The following is a 20,564-nucleotide window of genomic DNA, read 5'->3' as shown; positions in this document are numbered from 1 at the left end:
AAAGTCTTTATATTGTGATTTATACCAAAATGAAGTGTGTAACCAGCTGTAGTTCATTAAAAATGTGTCAGTTATAATAAATACTTGTCAATTATGATAAATACAATTCCATCAACCTCCTTTGGTGTTAGAAGTATCGTAGATAATTGATTTTAATAAAACTGGAGGCTGAATGTGATATTTATCGGAGGTCTTTTGAAATGGAGCTTTAAATTATTTCAGAAATGCACTGAGTCAAACCATGCAATTAGAAAAACAAAACGAGCCAAGTTTTGTCAGATTTACTGCACACACACCTCAATACAGGTGCATCAACAGGACTGATAGCGCCATCATGTGGATATAATAGCAAGTACACATATTCAACAACCTCCATAAAGAAAAAACATGAGGAGCAGCAGCAGCTTTTCAATGGCATGCTTTAAGACCAACTGAGGTAAAACACTTGTATCTGCTTTCAAGTAATATTAAACTTGTAGGATCAGTAGAAGAAATCATATTAGAGGCTGTAGTTTTGGTGCTGCTGAATTGTATGAAATGTAATATTTTGGTCGACCCCATTTATATCAATAATAAAAGGTCTTTTAAATGTCGTGACAAGGATACAGATGACGACACTTCACTCAGTTTCCAAACTTTTAATGTAAAAGACAAAACAATACACAATTTGGTGACATGAGGGGGAAACGTGATTTTGCTCATTTGTCCTTTTCCTTCTGCTCCTTCTCCTTTTTGTCCTTTTCAGCCTTAGCCTCCTCAGCCTCGTGCCGCTTGATGAGCTCCTCGACTTCTTTCTGTTTCAGGACCTTGATTTTTGTTTTCCCGTCTTCTCGTGTCAGGGTGGCAATTTCCACTGAAACAGTCAATGAGGTGTTGTACAGATCAAGCATTAGCACCTGTATGTAATCTTTAGCATCCAGGAAGTAAACAGAGTCTGGCCATTAATAACTGAGCAGCTGTTATTGTACGTCTAGCTGTAAGTTCTTAGAGTTGAGAGCCTTTACTAACTTGACTGCTATGCAACACTTCAGAACTTGGCGGACAGTTTACCTATGTTGAACCATACCTCTCACAGTAACACAATGACAGTTAAGATGCTCCAATTTAGGAGTCACTGACAGTTTCAATTCACATGAAACAAATCAGAATATGACAGTAAAACTTCAAGAAAGCACTTCTGAACCTCACCTTTCTCTGCTGAGAGCTTGCTGACATCCATTGTCTTGTTTAGGACTTTGACAGCCAGAGCCAGAGCAGAGGACAGAGTCATTTCTCCCTCTTTGTAGTCCTGCTTCAACATGGACACTGCAGCCTGAGGCCAAGAGGTCGACGCATCACCATACAGGGATAAGAGTAGAGTAAAAATTCACCATGACATACGGATATGTTTATTGTTTCGACCTCTAAACTGACTGACGTTGCACTGGCATCTGAAATTATTAAATTATTTCTGGCATTTAGAACATACATTGATTAGACCAGCAGCACTGTAGGGCTGTGCACTACATAATTTCATATCTAGATAACGATACATATCACGATATAGCATATTTTCTATAAATTTAATGAAAAGTTTCTTTAAAATAACCAAAGGGAAAGGCCTGTTGATTATTACATTTTGAATAACTGTATATACTCATGAATAAAAGCAACTTACTCATATTTTTCTCCTTTTATTTAGAACCTTTGTGCAAAATTCCGATTAATTGTGTAACAAAATATAAATATTCCTGCATAAAATATCAAAATGTTAATAGTATACAGAGTTGGTGAAAGAGGTTTTTGGTGTTTCAGCCTGCTGTGGGGACAGGTCTGTCACACCATTTGCAAAATTTGGTTTTATAGCCCGTCTCAGACATTTTATATCTAAACCACATCCGTGTGTCAAAAGTAGCCCCTCTTTCAGGTACAAGCTCCTGATTTTTTTTTTGGCAAGTTGGAAACCTCCTCCTGTTCAGAAATACCCCATTCTGTTCATGTTCACTCCATGTTTGTTTGTGCTGCCTTTCCTGCCTTTTCCTGCCTCATTCTAGACTTACGGCACTGTTGTTGCCAATACAGGTTGCCTTCCAGCCTCCATAGTTGCCGCTTGGGTCACTCTGGTATAACTGGAAGCCATAGTGTTTGTCCCAGCCCATGTACAGCAGAGAAACACCAAACGGCCTCTTTCCTGTCAAAACACAAAGCTGTTACAGAATGCCAAAATCCATCTGTGTCTTTACACAAACACGAGAATACTCAATACTCAATATTCTTGTACCTCGTTTACTAATACGACCTTAGATTAAGTATAATACAAGTGCTTTTGGCAGACAATATGTTTATTCCAAAGGAGACGGGCAATAAACTAGAGGAGGACGGCTGTGCATCTTACCTCCGAACTGTGTGTATGCCTGCTTGATGTCACACAGGGCTGTCACCAACTGCTCACAGGGTATTGGCTCCTGGTACTGCAATAAATATCTGAAGAGATATTAAACTAGTCAACGGTTGCTGGTGAGTCTGACCAATAGGTAGAAACTGAAGGACTGTCATTTAGGAAAGTTATTAAGTATCTTCAAATCCAACATTCAACAGGCTAGTAATTTAAGGGCATCAATGAATTTGTGCCTTTCTGCTTTTCATCAGATAGTGACACCTGGAGACAGGAAAGGCAGGAGAGAAAGAGGTGATGCCATGCAGCAACCCAGGCTGCTGCAGTAAGGAGTCAGCATTGATAGATGGCACATGCTCAACTAGGCGAGCTACCGGAGCGCCTACGCAAATATTTTCACATTTACTGCTGCTGGCTTGCTCCTTTAAAACAAACAAATCTGTATGTAAAACATGCTGAAGATCGACTGCCTAAAAGAGGTTTTTCGGACAGCCCTAAAATTGTACAGATGGCAGGTTTTCCTCTGAAACTCACCTCTGTGCAATCAGCCGCAGCTCATTTGTCAGTACATTAGCATCTGATGTGATCCCAGCAACGCTGCAAGCCAAGTCTCTGAAAAAAGACGATCACACACACAAGACCACAGTACAATGTTAGCCTGAAAAGAGTGATAACTGAGTTTTTTTCCTTCTGTAGCTCAGTTCACTTACTCATTGAGCTTGTAGATCTTCTCAGAGAAGAAAACCTCATCAAGCAGTTTGTGGATGTTGCGTCTCTCTGCTGCTAACAGCACTCCATCGTTTGCTAGAATCCCCAGACATGTTCCAGCGTGACCAATTGCTTCCATTGCGTACTCCACCTGATACAGGCGTCCTGTAAAAAACAGTCACAAAGGTTATATTAATCATGCTTGGCTAGAATCAACTACAATCCTAAAGACACATATGTCTGAAACACACTGGCCAGTTGAAGAAGCTGAGTAGGCGGACAAAGTAAATGTAACTTAAGATGCGCTTCCAAGCTTTTTCCAGAGCTTCCCATTGCATGTCACGCCCTTAATCAATGCATTTCCTCTGATGAGGGCAGTGAGATGTGGTTAAAGATTTATAAGAGGACCCCAAGTTATGATTATTTTGTAAGACTCCTGTTACCAAGGGCAAAAAAGAACCTTTAGCTCATATTAGTAAGTTAAGCATAACAGTCTGAACCTATTGTCTTTAACATACATCACACACCCTTTGGTTGGTCCATCATTACAATCACTGTTCAACTGTTAGTATCTTTGACACAAAAGTTGCCAAACACCAAAATATTTACCACATCAAACATTATATTTGTGTGGAAATTGCATGAAATAATGAACAAGACATGCAAGTTTTTCAAAAGTTATACAATGGCACAACAGGCATCTTGTATTTGATAATTTTAGTTAATTTTATGATCAAAAAGAAATTAAACATACCCTCGGGAGAAAAGATGGTTGTTCGGGAATCATATCTACGAGACTAAACAAAAGAAGAAAGAACAGTCATTACTTGACACCAACTTGACTTGTGAAAAAGGAGCAGTATTATTACATACATTACATATTACATACATAAGACATTACATATTTTGTACATGCATAAGAGATATTCGTGACAAGTACAACAGTTACCTACCATTTTTTCACCCCACTGAAACTGTCCTGCAAAATACAGCAGCAATTATAAGGCGATGGGGCAACCAGCACAAACCAAACAGTGGTAAGAAATACGTTTCACCCTGTTTGTATTGATACCAAGTCATTCATTTCATATATGCGGAAGCAAATATCTCCTTCCTCACAAATCGGCGAACATAAACTGTTCAGCAAATTGTCTGATTATGAATTTGCACACACGTTAACTCACAACAACAGCAAGCGTCGTTTACAATCCACTTTTCTCTGCCTCAGTACATGACAGCTAGCTAAGCTAACTGCTGCTGAACAGAATGAATCTGCAGTATCTGAGCATGCTAGTTCATTAGCTGGCTAGCTAGCTAGTTCATAATGAAAAAAGTACTCTGACGGGACACAGTCAAACTGTACTTAAACTCTAAAACTGAGGAGGAATCTAACAATACTATAGTAAAGATTAAAATAACAATATATTACCTTATGTGAAACGGTGTAAGTTTGCGTAGTTTTCCTTATGAGTGTTTCACAACCTGGAGAGGTCCACTACTTTCAGTTTGATGTTTCCTCACAGACACACCGGGGAGGCGCCGAGGATGCTCAATAGCGCCACCTTCCAGTGGGAGGACCTATCACTCTGCGTGTGTAGGTCAGCGAGGTGTAAATAAGTAGTAAAATGCACTGACTTAAAGATCTGTTAAGACATTCAGATCTAAAAATTACAAGAATTCACTGAAATTGTACTTGTCTACACAGTGTAGATACTGTAAAGGGGAGTGGCTAGAATTTCATAATCATGGTGTTCCCCTCCAGCCCTGCTGGTGACAGTAATGGGACAACTGAACATGAACATGGACATGTTTCTTCTTCTACTTTCTTCTTCATGAAAGTAGAAGAAGAAACAGCTCTATGGCGTGTCATTGGTTCTTCCAGCAGTGTTTGAATGGGAACGGGAAGATACCTGACGGTTGGCTAGCTGACTAGCTAGGGGTTAGCTAACTTTCACGTCGTTGGCGTTCTAACATCAAGCTACTGAATGACGATATTCTAAATAGCATATTCTTTAATCGGCTGATGACACGATGTTTCCAGTCTGACTGACATTACAGACATGCGTTTGTAATTAACATCTGTCCGAAGAGGTAAGTGTTTGTTAATCATACTAATGCTAACGTTATAGAACTTAGGACAAACTCACTGTTAGCTAACACAAGCTCAAACCATACGAACATATCTAGCAGACAACGACAGACAGATTTTATTTAACGTCCGTCGTTGTCGTTGTGTGGCTTACTTTGTCGGGTGTCATAAGTGTTATTAGCTCACACACGACTGATGTAGTAAGTTAGTTCTGACTCCGACTCGGGAACATGCTGTCCTCTGACTGATTTTGCCGCTGGGGTCATGTACAAACCGTTGTAACGCCAGCTAATGTTGATGGTGTTAAGCTACTGGACAAGAAAAGCGACATTTGTAAGAACACATTTATAACACCGACATGCTGCTGCATTTGCTAAAGCTGCTTGGGTGTCTAAAACAACGTAGATAGCTTTAGCTAGCTAAGTCGTCCTGCAGCCTGACCCTTGTACTCTCCCTCATACATAACTGGAGACAAATATCATTGATGAAGGACAGTTGTTGTATGATTTTTGCATTAATGCAGTGATGCCACTGGCCTATACGAAAGCTATCTAATATGCTGATTCAGCCAAAGACAGACATTTATTTTCTCGTTATTTTATCCATGAATACTGATGGAATACATGTTCATGGAATAGAGTGTTTCCATCACATGAAATACCAATATTGTGACTATACCGTTTGTGAGAAATGGTTTTATCAATATTTCTCACCCTTAGTAGGGCATTCAGAAATAATACTGAAATTGTTACAAGCAGATTGCTAAGTCTAAATTTAAAACTACTGTTTTAAAACAGCTCCTTTTACACAAATAATTTTCTTGAGTAGTATTTTGGTCAATTTAACAAGATTTCACAAGGATATTCTTGTGCTCTTTCTGCCTTTGGTGTAGATTTGTAAGAAAAGAAAACTCACTCAAGGTACATTTGCTAGTTTGTTCGAGTTTATTAATTGTAGTATAGAATAATAATGATAATGTGACATGAAGTTGGAAAAAACAAACTCCCATGCCTCGTAAAAATGAGTTTACTGACCATGCTGCTGTTGTTTATGCTGTCAGGCAGGAATCAGTCTGATGAGGGGGCACCAACAGCTGGCAGGATGCAGCAGAAAAGGAACATCCAGATCATCGAGTGGGAGGACCTCGATAAAAGGAAGTTCTACTCTTTCGGGCTGTTCATGACCATGACCATCCGGGCCACCGTCTACCCGGCCACACTCATCCGCACTCGGCTGCAGGTGCAGAGGGGCAAATCACTCTACAGTGGCACCTTTGACGCCTTCTTCAAGATTCTGCGGTCGGAGGGTGTTCAAGGCCTTTATCGCGGCTTCATGGTCAACACCTTCACACTAATCTCAGGCCAGGCTTACATAACCACCTACGAGCTGGTGAGGAAGTATGTCTCCCAGTATTCTGAGGACAATACGCTCAAGTCACTGGTGGCAGGTGGCTCAGCCTCCCTGGTTGCTCAGAGCATCACTGTTCCCATAGATGTTATCTCTCAGCAGCTGATGATGCAGGGCCAAGGGGAGCACCTCACCCGCTTTCGGCTTAACACAGAGAATGGAAAGTCCAAAAAAGTGTTCGGCCAAACCAGGAACATTATGGCTCAGATCTTTGCTGCTGATGGTTTCCGGGGCTTCTACAGGGGATATGTGGCTTCATTACTCACTTATATCCCAAACAGTGCTGTTTGGTGGCCTTTCTATCATTTTTATGCTGGTAAGGGGTTGGAATTTGTTTTGTATGTTTTCTAAATTATAAAGCACTGCATTAATTGCACTTTCTCTGCTGTATTTATACAGTCTACCAGTCCTTGCCATGTGGTTAATCAAGTATCTGTATGTGTAATGTTCTACAGAGCAACTCTCTAAACTGGCTCCCAGTGACTGCCCTCATCTGATTCTACAAGCCATGGCTGGACCTCTAGCTGCTGCTACTGCCTCAACTGTCACCAACCCAATGGATGTGGTCAGAGCCAGAGTGCAGGTAACTGTCGTTTACTGTGCATCTATCAGGCAAACACTCAGTCCAGATAGTTTTTGTTTGGTTATCTAGTCTCTGAGATATTGCCAGTATCTTAGAGATCAATGACTTTTCATTGCCTAAAGCATCAAAACATTATATGTTTTTCTGGCTGTGTGGAGAAAGCTGCCAGAACAGTGCCGTAAAGCCCACTTTAGTTAGATATTTTTCAATAGCTGACACAATGAATGTTAATAATTAGCTTTCTTTGTATGTGTACAGAAAGTTTTAAGATACCATGTCACTCGTCTGTAATTTGCATATATTGACATATCAGAGAAGCTCTTCCTGTACTGTCAGTTCAAGTCAAGTGACGCCTTGAAGACCCAATCACCAAAATGAATATTAATTTACATGATAATGTCTTAGAAAAGCTATGCCCTGAAGGTTCAACATGTACACATTTCTGCTTCATTAATCTGAAATGTTGCTTGTTAAGTCTTCACATAATTAATTGATCAAATCGCCAATGACCAAATTCAGTTTCCAATGTATTGTCTGAGTTCTGCATATTACTGCAGATTAGGTCACTGACTGAAAATAATCAATATTGCTCATGTTGTAATTACTGAATTTTCACTCAATGTAGACATTTTACATTGTGAACTAATCAAAGTAACTCAATTTATCATCCAGCTATAGCTAAGTTGTGAAACTGGCTTCTTGTTCTACATAACAACACAACATGTGCTGAATGTGTGTTTTGTTCAGGTCGAAGGAAGGACTTCAGTCATCGAGACATTCAGGCAGCTGATCAAAGAGGAGGGCTGCTGGGGATTGACCAAAGGACTGTCGGCACGCATCATTTCGTCCACACCCACTGCCATCGTCATGGTGGTCGGCTATGAGACGCTAAAAAAACTGAGTTTGCGGCCGGAGCTTGTGGACTCGAGACACTGGTAGTGGAGACCTGGACAGAAATTGTACGGACCATGTGCCATTTTAGCCCTCAAGTTAGACTTCCTGTGAGAGCAGTGGATGAAAGAAATGCTTGTTTTAAAGTAACAGTCTGGGGAACAAAAAGAAATCAGGCCACTTTAAACACAAAACATCTGTGTATAGGACATTAACATGTACATATGTGTACATACCCACATATTAGTTGCAGATTAAAAGCCTAAATACCAGAGCCAGGTTCACAGTTTGTGATGCTGCTTAACAGGGTTGTTGCTTTTTAGTGCAATCGAAATGGTGAATGTGATGTTTTAACACTGGAAGATGCAGACAAATTGATGCAACATTACAGGATTCATTTTCTGTATTTGGTAAAAAAAAAAAGTTGATGTATCAATGTACACTTTGCTGTCATGTTCAAGTATCTTTGCAGTGGAGAAAAGTGGAAATGGCTGCTGAGACTGCGACAGTTTGTGCAACTAGGGCGATGGCTACTGTAGTAACTGTAGTCATGCTGTCCTAAAGCCAAGCAGTGCTGGGCCCTTATAAAGGTGGAGAAAGGTAGTATAACTCCTGAAGATGGTAGTATAATGGAAGTATAACTCCCGAGGACACATTCTCAATCTCCCAAGTGTTTGTTTCCTTACACCTGGCTTCTACTGTATGTCTGCTCTGCAGTTCTTTTTTCCTGGCCTTTTAAAATTTCTGCCTTCACAGTGTGATCAAGACAATCTGCTTTTTGTTTTTAATTGCTGAATGTTCATTGGAAGAACAGTCGGTATTTGAATCTGTGTATCATGGCAGCCTCTGTGTTGTAGGTATATTTAAATTGCAGCTGTCCTGTACACTCCACAGTCAAAATAAATGACAAATTCCTTACCTAACAGTACACAGTACAGTATTTTATCAGCTTTTTTGTAACATACGAGACTGCTGTCTGTCCGGCATTGTAGAAAATACTGCACTGATCAAGATGGTTAATAAATGGCTGATTTGGTGTAATGGTATCCAGGAAGTTGAGCATAACTGAAGTATTTCTGTTGTGCTGCGCTGCCAGTTGAAAGCCTGAGACAAGAGAGATTGAAGGACAGTCAGCAGAAATAATGCTGTTTCCCTATTGTGACAGTAAATGTTTTATCCTCTTCAGCACAAAATGTGATCGTGCACTTGTAAATTGTGTCAATAACGTCTTAAAGGAATGCAATGTACCTAATTTATTTTCTTCAGGTTGTTTTGGGATTAAGACCACAGAAGTATCCGAGCTTCAAAATTCTTACATTATGTTCAATTTTTTCTCGTTTGTTTAAATTGAATAATTTTGAGTGTTGATGGTGATGATTGTAATTTTTTTTGCCCCTAATGGCTTTTTAGTAGAGGCAATTCTTTTCTTAATAAAATTAAACATCAAATGTGATCAGTTTGTAGAACTGATCCTATTTTTTGAACATTAGATACACGTGACATTACTGCAGATATTTTCAACATAGAGAAAGGAGAGTTTAGGCAAAGGCAAATATATAAATCTGAGGGTTTGGTTCAGTGAAGCCATAGTGTCTGGTAATGTTTCTGAAGGTATTTATACATTTACTCAGGCTATGCCAATGTGGGTTGTAAACACTGAATGAATACCAGATGAACTCTGGAATACCTTGTAGATTCAATTGCAGTTTTAAGTTTCTCAAACACGTTTCCATGCAGCGACACATTTGGTTTTCTTTGGGGCAATTGTCAACATAAAGAAAATAAGAACCAGTGTGTTTTTGTTCAATGGGTTTGAGCTCTTTACATCTACAGAGAGGGAGTCCTATCACAGAGTCCTCCCTGTTGCACTGCCATGTTTCTACAGTAGCCCAGAATGGACAAACCAATCAGCAGCCGTTGTAGGGAAGGATTAAGGTGTTCAGTTGGTTGCAATTTGCAACCTCACCATTAGATACAGCTAAATCCTACACACTGGATTTTAAAAGGCATGTTGACTAAACTTCTGATTGAAGAAGATTGACTATACAGTCATTAATTTTAATCTCTGCATCAACCTTCAGTAACTGTAAACATGTGATCATATTGTCAGCGAGCAACAGAGATTAGTCTTCAGTTGTAAATCAGAACTCGACTGTCATGTACAGAATATACACGTGGTTTCACATCATGTGTTGTCTCAGTGTGTCTTTGCTTCTGTTCAGTCAATAAAAACATTGCTGCTGCTGAAAAAAGTCACTTTGTATTTTTACTGTTGCACTAACTTATTTGATTTGTGCTTTTTTGGGGGGAATTCATATTTCATTATTGAGTCTTCAGTTTTAAAATGTTATGATTAGCAGATGTCATATCTGACCGGATCTGTATTCATTTCAGATGTCAGATCACTTAAACCTGCATTGAAAAATGTTTATTAGATGAACCCAATTAGAGCCTGACACCGATATAAATATTTCATTTTCAAATTGTTTCTCCGACATGAACACAAAGCACTGACAAACAATAGGAAATAAATAAGAAATGTAGTTAATGACACATTTTCCAGTTGAAAATTAAACTTGCCAGCACTCTCTGGTGAACAAACTGTAATGGCTAAACTTCTGTACTGCAATGTCTTGTCATTATCATCTGATTTACAGATCATACCAATATTTATATGTCTGATAAACTAATATTGGCTGATAAATCTCCCTGTTTGATTTATCATGTTATTTACTACTCAAGTGCGCTGTGAAACAGTTTTAAAGGTGTTTAATGGTAGTTTTAAGTCTTTTTATTGTGCGTTTAATCTCATAAACCCCCCAACCACTGATTAGACATGAAAAAAATAAAGGCCAGGTTTTAGCAGAGTCCTTAAAAAATAAATGTTTAACAAGGCATTGCAGACAAAGTACATCTGACCACTTAACTTAAGGTCTTTCTTTGGTGAGGCAATAAGTAACAAATATTGGACCAAAAAATTAAAAAGCAGTCAGGGGGGATAATGTGTCTCTTGGCTGTCTGCAGAATCTTTGCTGTACAAATATAAGAACACTATGTTGAACTTAAGCAGCATGTGTGTATGGAGAGGCTTTGTGTGAAGTGTAACATGCAGAAAAACACGTTAGCTGTGTGTGTTCCTGTAGTTGATTGTGCAGTTAAGAAGGTCCGGTGGGAGAAAATTTGATTCTGTGGCCGGAGAAGTTGTAGGTGCATTATATTTGATGTTCCCATGACTGCGGGGCGTCCATACATCTTACTGAAGGTGACGCTCTGACATCAGAGGTCATATCTCATTATGTTACTTAGGTAATGAGCTCAAAGGATCTACTGAGGCAAAGCCAGCTCGGTTTAAATCAAGTGTTTTTCCTGACAGTTTTGGCTGATTTGACCATACAGAGCCCTGCAACATCCAGTACCAGAATGAATCTTTAGGCAATTTGGAATATGGCAAAGAAATAAAAGACTGAACCTGCAATGGGATTTTAAGGCTCCTGGCACCTCAATATTATACTAATATAATAATAATAATAATAGCATTATTATAAAAGTATTGTAAAATACTGTTTTTGTGAAATACAGAATATATTCAGTATTTTTTTTAAAGGGGCTTTATGTTAAAATATAACAGAAGAGATGCTTGTTTTTGGATTCATTTCATTGTGATGTAAACTCAAATTTTTAAATATAGGAGTGAATAAAACTTAAACTTTAAAGATTTACCGCACAGGAGAATTAACTGCATATGAGTGAAAAATCCTGCATTTAAAGTCAGATTAAACCTTCCAAAGCCATAAAAACGCCTGAATGTGAAAATACTATCAACATTAAAAGTTGTTTTCATAAACGGGGCGATAGGTGGCAGCAGAGAGTTCTCTCTCATCTCATGTTCTCCCTCCACGCTTGTCACAAATCCTCAAACGTTCCCTCTGTGCTGCAATCAAATGTTCACTCTGCCCTCTTGAAAAAAAAAAACCTTACCCAGAGACCAACAGACAAATGTACTGATGAATGAAACAAACAAGGAGGCTTCTTCTAGCTGACACTTCATGGTGGGATGACAGAGTGCCCCCTGCTCTGCTCTATACATTAATTATCAAGTGGTGTCTGGAAGGCACGCTGTCAAAAAGATTGATGAGGGGCTGTCAGGGAGGGAAGGGTTAGAGGAAGGGCCTCTCATCTCATGGGATGTAATAGTGGTAGCTGTGTGTGTGTGTGTGTGTGTGTGTTGGATAGCTGAAGCTAGAGAGGGTAGACATGAGAATTTGAAAAGCAGTAAAGGAGAAAAAAGTATGAGAGGGGAGCTTTTATTATTTATGCTGATGTCTCATCTTCAGTAATAGTGAATGATGAGACTAAGGCTTACTGGAAATCATTGTGAATTTGTGAATATTTCACCTTTAAAGGAGCACATCACATTTTCTCAAGTCTGTCTTAAAGGACCAGCATGTTGGATATAGTGACATCTAGTGTTGAGGTGGCAGATCGCAATTAACTGAATACAGGTCAACTTAGGAGAAACTACAGTGGCTTCTAAAAATGTGATAAAATCAAAGGCGTTCTCTGGAGCCAGCGGTTGGTTTGTCTTTTCTGGGCTACTGTAGAAACATGGCGGTGCAACGGACCCGCTCCCTCTGTGGATATAAAAAGCTCATTCTAAGGTAACAAAAACACAACCGCTATGAATATTACTTTCCATTTCTGCCAGTAGATTTGATTAAACTCTACATTAATGCAAAAATGTATTCTGAAGTTCAGCTGAAGCTAAAATGAGGCTCCAGCAGTCACAGTTGCATAAATTATGTGGGTAAAGACTAAAGATGCCCAATTGATATGTTTAACTCATGCTACTAAACATCAAGACATCTCAAATGGCAAAAATAAATAACAAAAAAATGCAGTGGTTTCTAGCCATGCAGACAATTTAGGTTTAGAGAAAGCTGCTGTTGAATTTTATATTAGTACGCAGGCAAAATTCTGTTCACATCCATTGTATTGGGGCGAAAGCAGAAATCTCACAACATGGTCAAAAAAACTCAAAACCATCTGAATGACAAGATCGAATAGAAATGAGAATTGAAAAAAAAAAAGAAAAGAAAAATTTTTGGGGTGATTTGACCCTTTAAAACGAGGTCTCAAACTCTCCATATAAAACAAAATGAGATGAGAAGTCAATGAGAAATCTGTGAAAGAAAAAGACTGATACTTAAAGGCTTTAAGAGTAAATATTTGTATAAATGCACCATTAACTTCCACTAAGCCTCAGATCAGATCAGATATTGCACATGAAAGGGGGTATCAAGACCTTCCAACTGAACCTTAATTTAGCTCAGTCATTAACAGAAATCTCTAATGAGAATAACCCATTAAGAAGGGGTGTGTGTGTGTAGAGGTGAATGTCTGTAAATGTGTGTGTGTAATTAATGTGTGGGAGAGGAGGCGGAGGTATAGGGGGTTTGGTCTGCTGTGCGGGATCACTGCACACAGGGAGGAGAGAAGGAGGGAGCACAGGGACGGACGGAGGGAGAGAAAGAGCCTGAAGAAAGGGAGTGGAGGAGACAGACGACAGGAGACGGAGGCTGACACACAGTCAAAACCCCACAGGAAAAATGCCCAATTTTGAAGGCACCTGGAAAATGAAAAGCAGCGAGAATTTCGAGGAATTGCTCAAAGCTCTGGGTGAGAACAATTTACTGTTTTTTCTATGAAGATCTGAATGTGTTTTTGAGTGGGTTTTCAAAATAATCGCGACTGAACGTGAAATGAATAGAGGTCTATTATCTGCACTGTAGGCAACTTTACCTGGAATACAGACATGACATTAGACTACAGTCAAGGTTCATTCTGAAATGCATTCAGAGTTGAGTGAAATGTTTGACTTTCAAATGTAAAAAAAAGGCAAAAAAATACTAAATTTTTCACACCTGAGGTACAAACTGGATACTGTATGCAGACTGTAAGCATCTTAGATGGTGGCAACAGACTAACATTTGATTCAACAAACACAAGCTACAACTAAAGGTGATATTTTCCCCCAGTCCAACATTTAGCTCCATTAAAGAGCAGGTTTTTGCTGCAGTTCTAACTAAATCTAACACCGACCTGCATGTTCCAAAGTGCAGTACAACTGGTTTTAATTACAGCACGAGACACCAAACTCGTGCGTTGCCGCTGAGTTTGAGCGATGGAATACAAGCAGGATGGCTGGGAAACAGACTGAGGCGCTCTCTCATCTAATTGTTTGCACTGTACATGTGTGACAGAGAGCGTTAATAGCTTTTCCACTCATTTGGAGGACAGACTATGAAGACCTACAGGAGAGCTAAACAAACGGCTGCAGCATTCCTCCCTCTCATCACCTTGTCACGGCATCCTCCATATTTGCAACATCTGGTGATAACAATCGCAGTTGCCGGAGGATCCTTTTATATATATATATATATGAAAAGTAAATGCTGTATTATCTTCTCCTGACAACAAAAAGTGATTTGTTTTCAATGTGGCTTGACTCTGGCTGAGGTAGATACCTCTACCTTCACGGATTCCTCAGGTAAATAAGCCAAGTTTCTCTCTGAAACAGTTTTTCTTACCACCCCTTTTGGCGCCAGAGGCAGACAGAAAAATGTGAGGTGACACAGCTCGATGTCAGATGATGTAATTTGGAAGAAATACGTCTTATATTTACTGGCAATGAAGTGGTTTTGCGCATCAGGTCATCAGGATTTTTTGCCATTTATGGCTTTACAGACTCATCAGTCCTACTTGATATTTATACTGTAGGCTCACAGGTAGCTTTGTGCATGCAGGTGTGAATGCCATGCTGAGGAAGGTGGCGGTGGCGGCTGCCTCCAAGCCCCACGTGGAGATAAAACAGAACGCGGAGCACTTCTACATCAAGACTTCCACCACCGTCCGCACCACAGAGATCAACTTCCTGATCGGAGAGGAGTTTAACGAGGAGACGGTGGACGGGAGGAAGTGTAAGGTAATTAACAGCAATAACAGCACATGATGCACACAAAGAAAATCTGAATGCTCACTTACAATCAATTCATCTTTTTGACATTTATGAGTAAGTTAACATTAACAGTGTAGAAGCATAATAGAGTACTAAAATCAAGTCTTGGGGATTTCCAAGGAAGGTTCAGCTGCATCATCCTGCAGGCATCTCTGCAAATTAAAGGGGAACCACAGGGGAAGGTCAAAATCTAAGCAGCAGAGGGTGAGATATCCTGACTTTTAGTGCCTCGTTTGTGTCAAACTCCAAAAACACTGGACCCTACATTTCCCATAATGCCACTCCTAGTGCCTTGGTCCCTGGTGGCATCATCAGAGTTATTTTTCAGACTTTGGAAACTTCCTCCAGAGCCACAGGTAACATTATACAACACATATGGGGTATTACTCTGGTGCTCTGACGAGTAAACTGGACTGCATGTGTAAAATTGGTGGAATCTCCCTTTAAGTCTCATAGTTTTAATGAAAGTAATAGAAACAGGCTGCAAGTAAGCAGCTAAAAATGTGCTCAATATAAAAACTTTTTTTTTCAAAAACTGGCGGGTTGAAGGATGCAAAAGATTCAAAAGATAAAACACACAGTCCTCATTGATCTGTCATCTATCACTTTGCTTTACTGCTGACGTCCTGTTAGCCAGGTGAAACTGACGGGATGAATACAGGAAACCTCATTAAAGTGCTGCTTTTCTGCAGAGCTTGGCCACTTGGGAAACAGAAAACAAGATTTACTGCAAGCAGACTCTTCTGAGCGGGAACGGCCCGAAGACCTTCTGGAGCCGAGAACTCAAAGGGGATGAACTCGTGCTGGTGAGTTTACTATAACTAGAAATATGGTGACAGATAGGAGAAAGAGTGACGCATGCAGCTGCAGACTTAAATTAATCCAGTGTATACAGTGTGTATGATGTGCGTATAAACAAGATGATCACATTTTTAAGTCTCACCTCTGGAACCACGTGTCTCTTCAGGATCATCCCTTTTCTTTCCCTTTGTAGAAAAAGGCTGAACGTTTTCTCTGTTTTCTTTAATAAAAGAAATCCCATCAGACTGAAGAAGGAAATCTACACAATGACTCAGATGTTCATCTGAAATCTCTCAGCAGATCAATGAACAGATGTTTGGATGTTTTGCAAAGTGGGACGAGGTGTCAATTTTGGAGGTCGCTGTCTGTAACCACATGGGCCATTTTCTGTTTCTCTTTCTGCCAATAAGAAAACAAGCGGTCGGTTAAAGGGACAGTCCTCAATTTAGGACAAAAACACTGTTGTTCCCGTCAATCCTTAAAGGAATAGTTTCACATTTTGGGGAAAAGCGCTCATTTGCTTTCTGGGCAAGAGTTAAGAGAGCAGTGATACCACCCTCATATTTGTACAGAAACAAATGAAGCCAGAGCCAACAGCTGGTTAGCTTAGCTTAGCATTAAGATTGAAAACAGGGGGAAACAGCTAGCCTGGCTCTGTGCAAAGATGGCTAAATCGACCTATGGGTATTTTTCAAAACGTAGCTTTTTCTATGCGTTTTGGCCTTTCGTCCACACACACCAACAGTTCTAGGTCACTGAAAATGGACCTTTTGGACGTGTAGTCTCAGGCAGCCTGCCAGTAATCGCTTTACTCAGGCCTCTGGTTGGCTAATGTGGCTTTAGGGTTAGGGTTATATCATTGCCTCTCGGTTTGGCATGATCGTGACAGCGCTTCAGTTGTGTTTTTTCAAGGACAGAGGTTATTTCTTAAAAACATTACTTGTGAGGACACAATTTTTTTCTGGAGAATGAAGGACGAAAAACTAATTCTCAAAAAACATCTGTGCATGTGTGGATGAGGCCAAAGTGTTTTTACAAGCAACTGTGGCAAAAAAAATAATGTGTTCCAGCTTTACAAATGTGAATATTTTCTGCTTTTCTTTGTCCAGTAGGAATATTTTTGTTTTTTGGACTGTTAATTAAATTTAGCAACACATTAGCTCGGACATTGTAGAACTTGTAACACACATTTTTTTTGCCATTTGATGACATCTTATAGACCAAAAAGATTAATCAAGAAAATACTTGGTAGATTGCAGTCCTAGTTTTTACACCTGGGTTTAACAAGCAAGATACATAGTGTCATGTTTACCATCAAGACCCAAGAGTGGTATCAATCCTTTCAGCTAACTCTCAGCAAGAAAGCCAATTAGGTTTATTTTTTAATTGCGACCACACAGACAGAATCTCGGCAGAGGCAGAAACCAAAGCTACGCAGACGGTCATAACTGGGTGGTGACGCCAGATGTGAAAATGTTAAACGATCTGGTCAATATTTTTCCAAAATACTACGTAGTTCCTCAGAAATGTTCTTCTCTCCCACGGGGGACACCATCAATTTCTCATGTTTATTTATTTTTTTTTTTTTGCCAAATGAGGGTGTGGATAAACACATCTGCGAGACGGCACAGTATCATGATGAATTGTTTTTATTTATGCTATTTCATCACCTCGAGGAAAAAAGAAAGACATAAAAGAGATGTTTTCATAAAGGTCTGAAATTCACACCAGAGGTCGGACTCTGCCAAGGCCAGCTTTGTTTTTCTTAATTGGCTAACGCTGATCTCACTATTGGCCGTACGATTAATAAAAACACACAAAAGGAACAAAAGGAGGACAGGAAGTGAGTTATTCTAACAGAAAAACTTGATCTGGATTTCAAAGGAATAAATTAACATTTCACTGCCATACGTTCGCTGTCAGACCGCATGTCAGGACCTTGGATCCATCAGAAACACTTCTGCCTCCAGTTCCTGGCAATTCAAGGCCACTAAGACAAAGCAGTTTTTTCTGTAAACATCTGGGCCTGCTTGGATTTATTGGCCAGATGGACAACAAAGCCGAGTCCAGTTTGGCTGTGATGAGATCTCCTCTTTACTGACTGTGACTCACTACTGCAGAGAGACAATCAAGAAAACATTTGAGAGGGGCCATAATTTGGACAGAGAGCAGGCTTTCAAACTGGGAACAAAGCTTTGAACGGGGCCAAATGTGTTTCTATTCAAGATAAGGGCGTGTACGGCTGTCCGTGTTGTTGTTGAGTGATTGGGTGTAATCTGATCTGCATGTGGGGCTGAATCACTGGAAAGAAAATGTGACTTTTCAAAGAAAAGATCATAAGATTTGATGTGAGACATTGAGGAGGGAGAGGTCAGAAATATTCCCAGCTGTTCTGCGATTTAAACGAGACTTTTTCATTTTAAACCTACATTAATGGGCTGTTTTGGATTTAAACATTTGAATGATGAAGCAGAGAAACAGACTGAAACCTTCGTAGAAAGATGACAGTTCTGACCCTTACTATGGTCTGTTCCTGGAAACCAGACCTCGTAGTACATGAAAGATTTTCATCTTTCACTGGTTTACAGCTGAATGGTGAATGGTGGTGATGACAGACTGGGTACTTTGCATACTGATAGTTCAGTGTATAGGCAAAAATAGCATTTAAAAACCTATAAATTTACATAATTATTCAATTATCATTAATTAAATTCAACTATTGGAGGGCAGAAACCTGATATATAATAATACTATTGAGATCAATGTATATTTCAAAGTTCAAACTTGCCAGTCAGTGATGGGAGACAATCAGGCTGAGTGGAGTCATCCAAAACAATTACTATATCTTCAATCATGTAGGCCTGAGTCCTTGTTTTCAGGTAATATTGTAGAATATTTCAGGTGTTTGCCAGCATGGGGCAATGCTGTGAACCCTCCTCTGCTGGCTCGCTCATCTCCAGGGAACTAGAGCACGTCTACCAACACGGGTTCACTCTCCTCCCTGCACACAGACGAATGTGATCGATCCTTTGCTATAAACAGGAAAAATGCTCATAAACTTGAATGAAAGCACCGGCCAACACATGAGGAAATTAGGCTCTCGGGGAAAGATGGATGGACGTGGAGCTTAATGAAGACAACATGTGGTGGCTTACTGCACTCACTGTGATCTAAGATGGGTGGACTATAATGGCCATTTGGAGAGTCTCGAGTAAAAAGAGAGGATAAAGGATAAATGCTCGAGGATGCAAAACTACTCTTACTAGCCGACGCGAGGAACCTCATATACTTCCTTTACATTTCAAGCCAATAAATATTGATTTTTTTAAAGATGAATGCAGTCCTGCATTGGCTACTTCATGATGGGACTGGAGCCAGATGAAATTGTGCAGCTGCGACGGTGTTGGGGGGTCCAAATCTGTGTGTGTCCTCCTGTTGGCTTTAATTGGTCTCATTGATCACGTTGTTGAGAAATGCCAATGGACCCTGGTGTTACCTCCAGTTAATGTCTCCCTCGGCATCGCGCCACGTGCCAGATGGAGTCGTCTCAGCTCCATTTTTCACAGCGAGCGCCTGCTTCCCCGTCCCGCCACGCTGCACGGCCCGAGATAATGATGATGTGTGGTGCTGCAGTTGGCCATATCGCTGCGCCCCTGGGACTCCCATAAATCTTTGAACTCGGACACACCCACCCTCAACCCGGGGCATCCAGTGTTTCTTCCCCATTTTCGTATCGGTTTTTGTCACGTCTGTTTCTTTAGCAGGCAGCTGTGTCAAATTAATATCATGATGTTAGCCAGCATTTAGGCAATTAGCAGCGGAGATGTAACAGAGCAGCAGAAAATTAGGACTGTGCTGTGGTATTATTAGAGGAAATGTAGGGATAATAATGTGTCTGAGAGAAAAAATCTGACAAGTTAATACTTCACTGGAGTTCATCACTTCAAATTACATGTTTAGAGATTACTTTTGACTGCAATTTCTATAAATGTCACATATAGGTTTTTCCTCATTTCCATCTGATTGGAAAGCTACAACTGCAGAGGAACTTCTCTCACTTTCATTGTTGCTACACTGCATATTTTTAAATTGTCATTTATGTGATGTTCTGTCATACATTCAGTATCTAACCTATATGTCACGTGACTGATTTGACTGTAAACACCCTCACACACACCATCTGGTGAAGGCAAGTTAGCAGAAGGCTGAATAAAGCCTGGTGTACTGGGTTGGATTATGTGTTGTGTGCGTGGTGTCAGGGCACTACTGATTTATTTTATTTTATTTTTTTTAACTTCCACTCAATCTTGTTTCAGATCTTCGGAGCGGACGATGTGGTGTGCACGAGGATCTACGTACGAGCATAGCAGAAGTCTGTGTCCTTCAGAGTTTCCTCCAACACATAACCTTTCAGTGTCTCAACTGTCAGTGTGAGAAATTTCACATAAAAATCTCAAATAATCTGTTTTGACATTCGGTGTTTTCGTGAGAATCACATGTACTGATCTTGGATATTACTGCTTTATTTCTTTTTGTATATAATTTTTCTAGCATTGGCAATTAAATGGTCAAAAGCATTATTTCTTTTTGTTATATTGTTCAACCTATGCTTTCGGGACAAAGAAAGTTGCTCACCTGATCAATAACTCGCTGGTGAAAACCGAAAACTGGTCCAACAATGGCAGAAATGAAGAAA

General features: G+C 39.9%; 3 protein-coding genes across 3 annotated transcripts; 2 read left to right on the top strand and 1 right to left on the bottom strand.

Annotated features, from left to right (window-relative positions):
• Positions 1-623: 623 nt before the first annotated feature.
• Positions 624-4,615, bottom strand: LOC121627799 (proteasome subunit alpha type-4). Its single transcript, XM_041966869.1, has 9 exons — positions 4,512-4,615; positions 4,036-4,061; positions 3,837-3,879; positions 3,085-3,247; positions 2,909-2,986; positions 2,375-2,463; positions 2,040-2,170; positions 1,189-1,312; positions 624-853 (listed from the first exon to the last, which is right to left on the bottom strand). The coding sequence occupies exons 2-9, from the start codon at positions 4,036-4,038 to the stop codon at positions 699-701; spliced, it is 786 nt and encodes a 261-aa protein (XP_041822803.1). The 5' UTR covers positions 4,039-4,061; positions 4,512-4,615; the 3' UTR covers positions 624-698.
• A 372-nt stretch (positions 4,616-4,987) lies between these two features.
• Positions 4,988-10,278, top strand: LOC121610288 (solute carrier family 25 member 44-like). Its single transcript, XM_041942325.1, has 4 exons — positions 4,988-5,173; positions 6,232-6,894; positions 7,034-7,161; positions 7,909-10,278. The coding sequence occupies exons 2-4, from the start codon at positions 6,273-6,275 to the stop codon at positions 8,098-8,100; spliced, it is 942 nt and encodes a 313-aa protein (XP_041798259.1). The 5' UTR covers positions 4,988-5,173; positions 6,232-6,272; the 3' UTR covers positions 8,101-10,278.
• Positions 10,279-13,573: 3,295 nt separating this feature from the next.
• On the top strand, positions 13,574-20,445 carry LOC121610299 (cellular retinoic acid-binding protein 1). Its single transcript, XM_041942336.1, has 4 exons — positions 13,574-13,728; positions 14,856-15,034; positions 15,760-15,873; positions 20,185-20,445. Exons 1-4 carry the CDS (start codon positions 13,659-13,661, stop codon positions 20,233-20,235), a joined length of 414 nt encoding a protein of 137 aa, XP_041798270.1. The 5' UTR covers positions 13,574-13,658; the 3' UTR covers positions 20,236-20,445.
• The last annotated feature ends 119 nt before the right edge of the window (positions 20,446-20,564 follow it).

Source organism: Chelmon rostratus, chromosome 1 (genome assembly GCF_017976325.1).
Source record: "Chelmon rostratus isolate fCheRos1 chromosome 1, fCheRos1.pri, whole genome shotgun sequence".
In the NCBI taxonomy this organism is placed as follows: Eukaryota; Metazoa; Chordata; class Actinopteri; order Chaetodontiformes; family Chaetodontidae; genus Chelmon; species Chelmon rostratus.
This window is presented reverse-complemented; position numbering and strand designations above follow the sequence as displayed.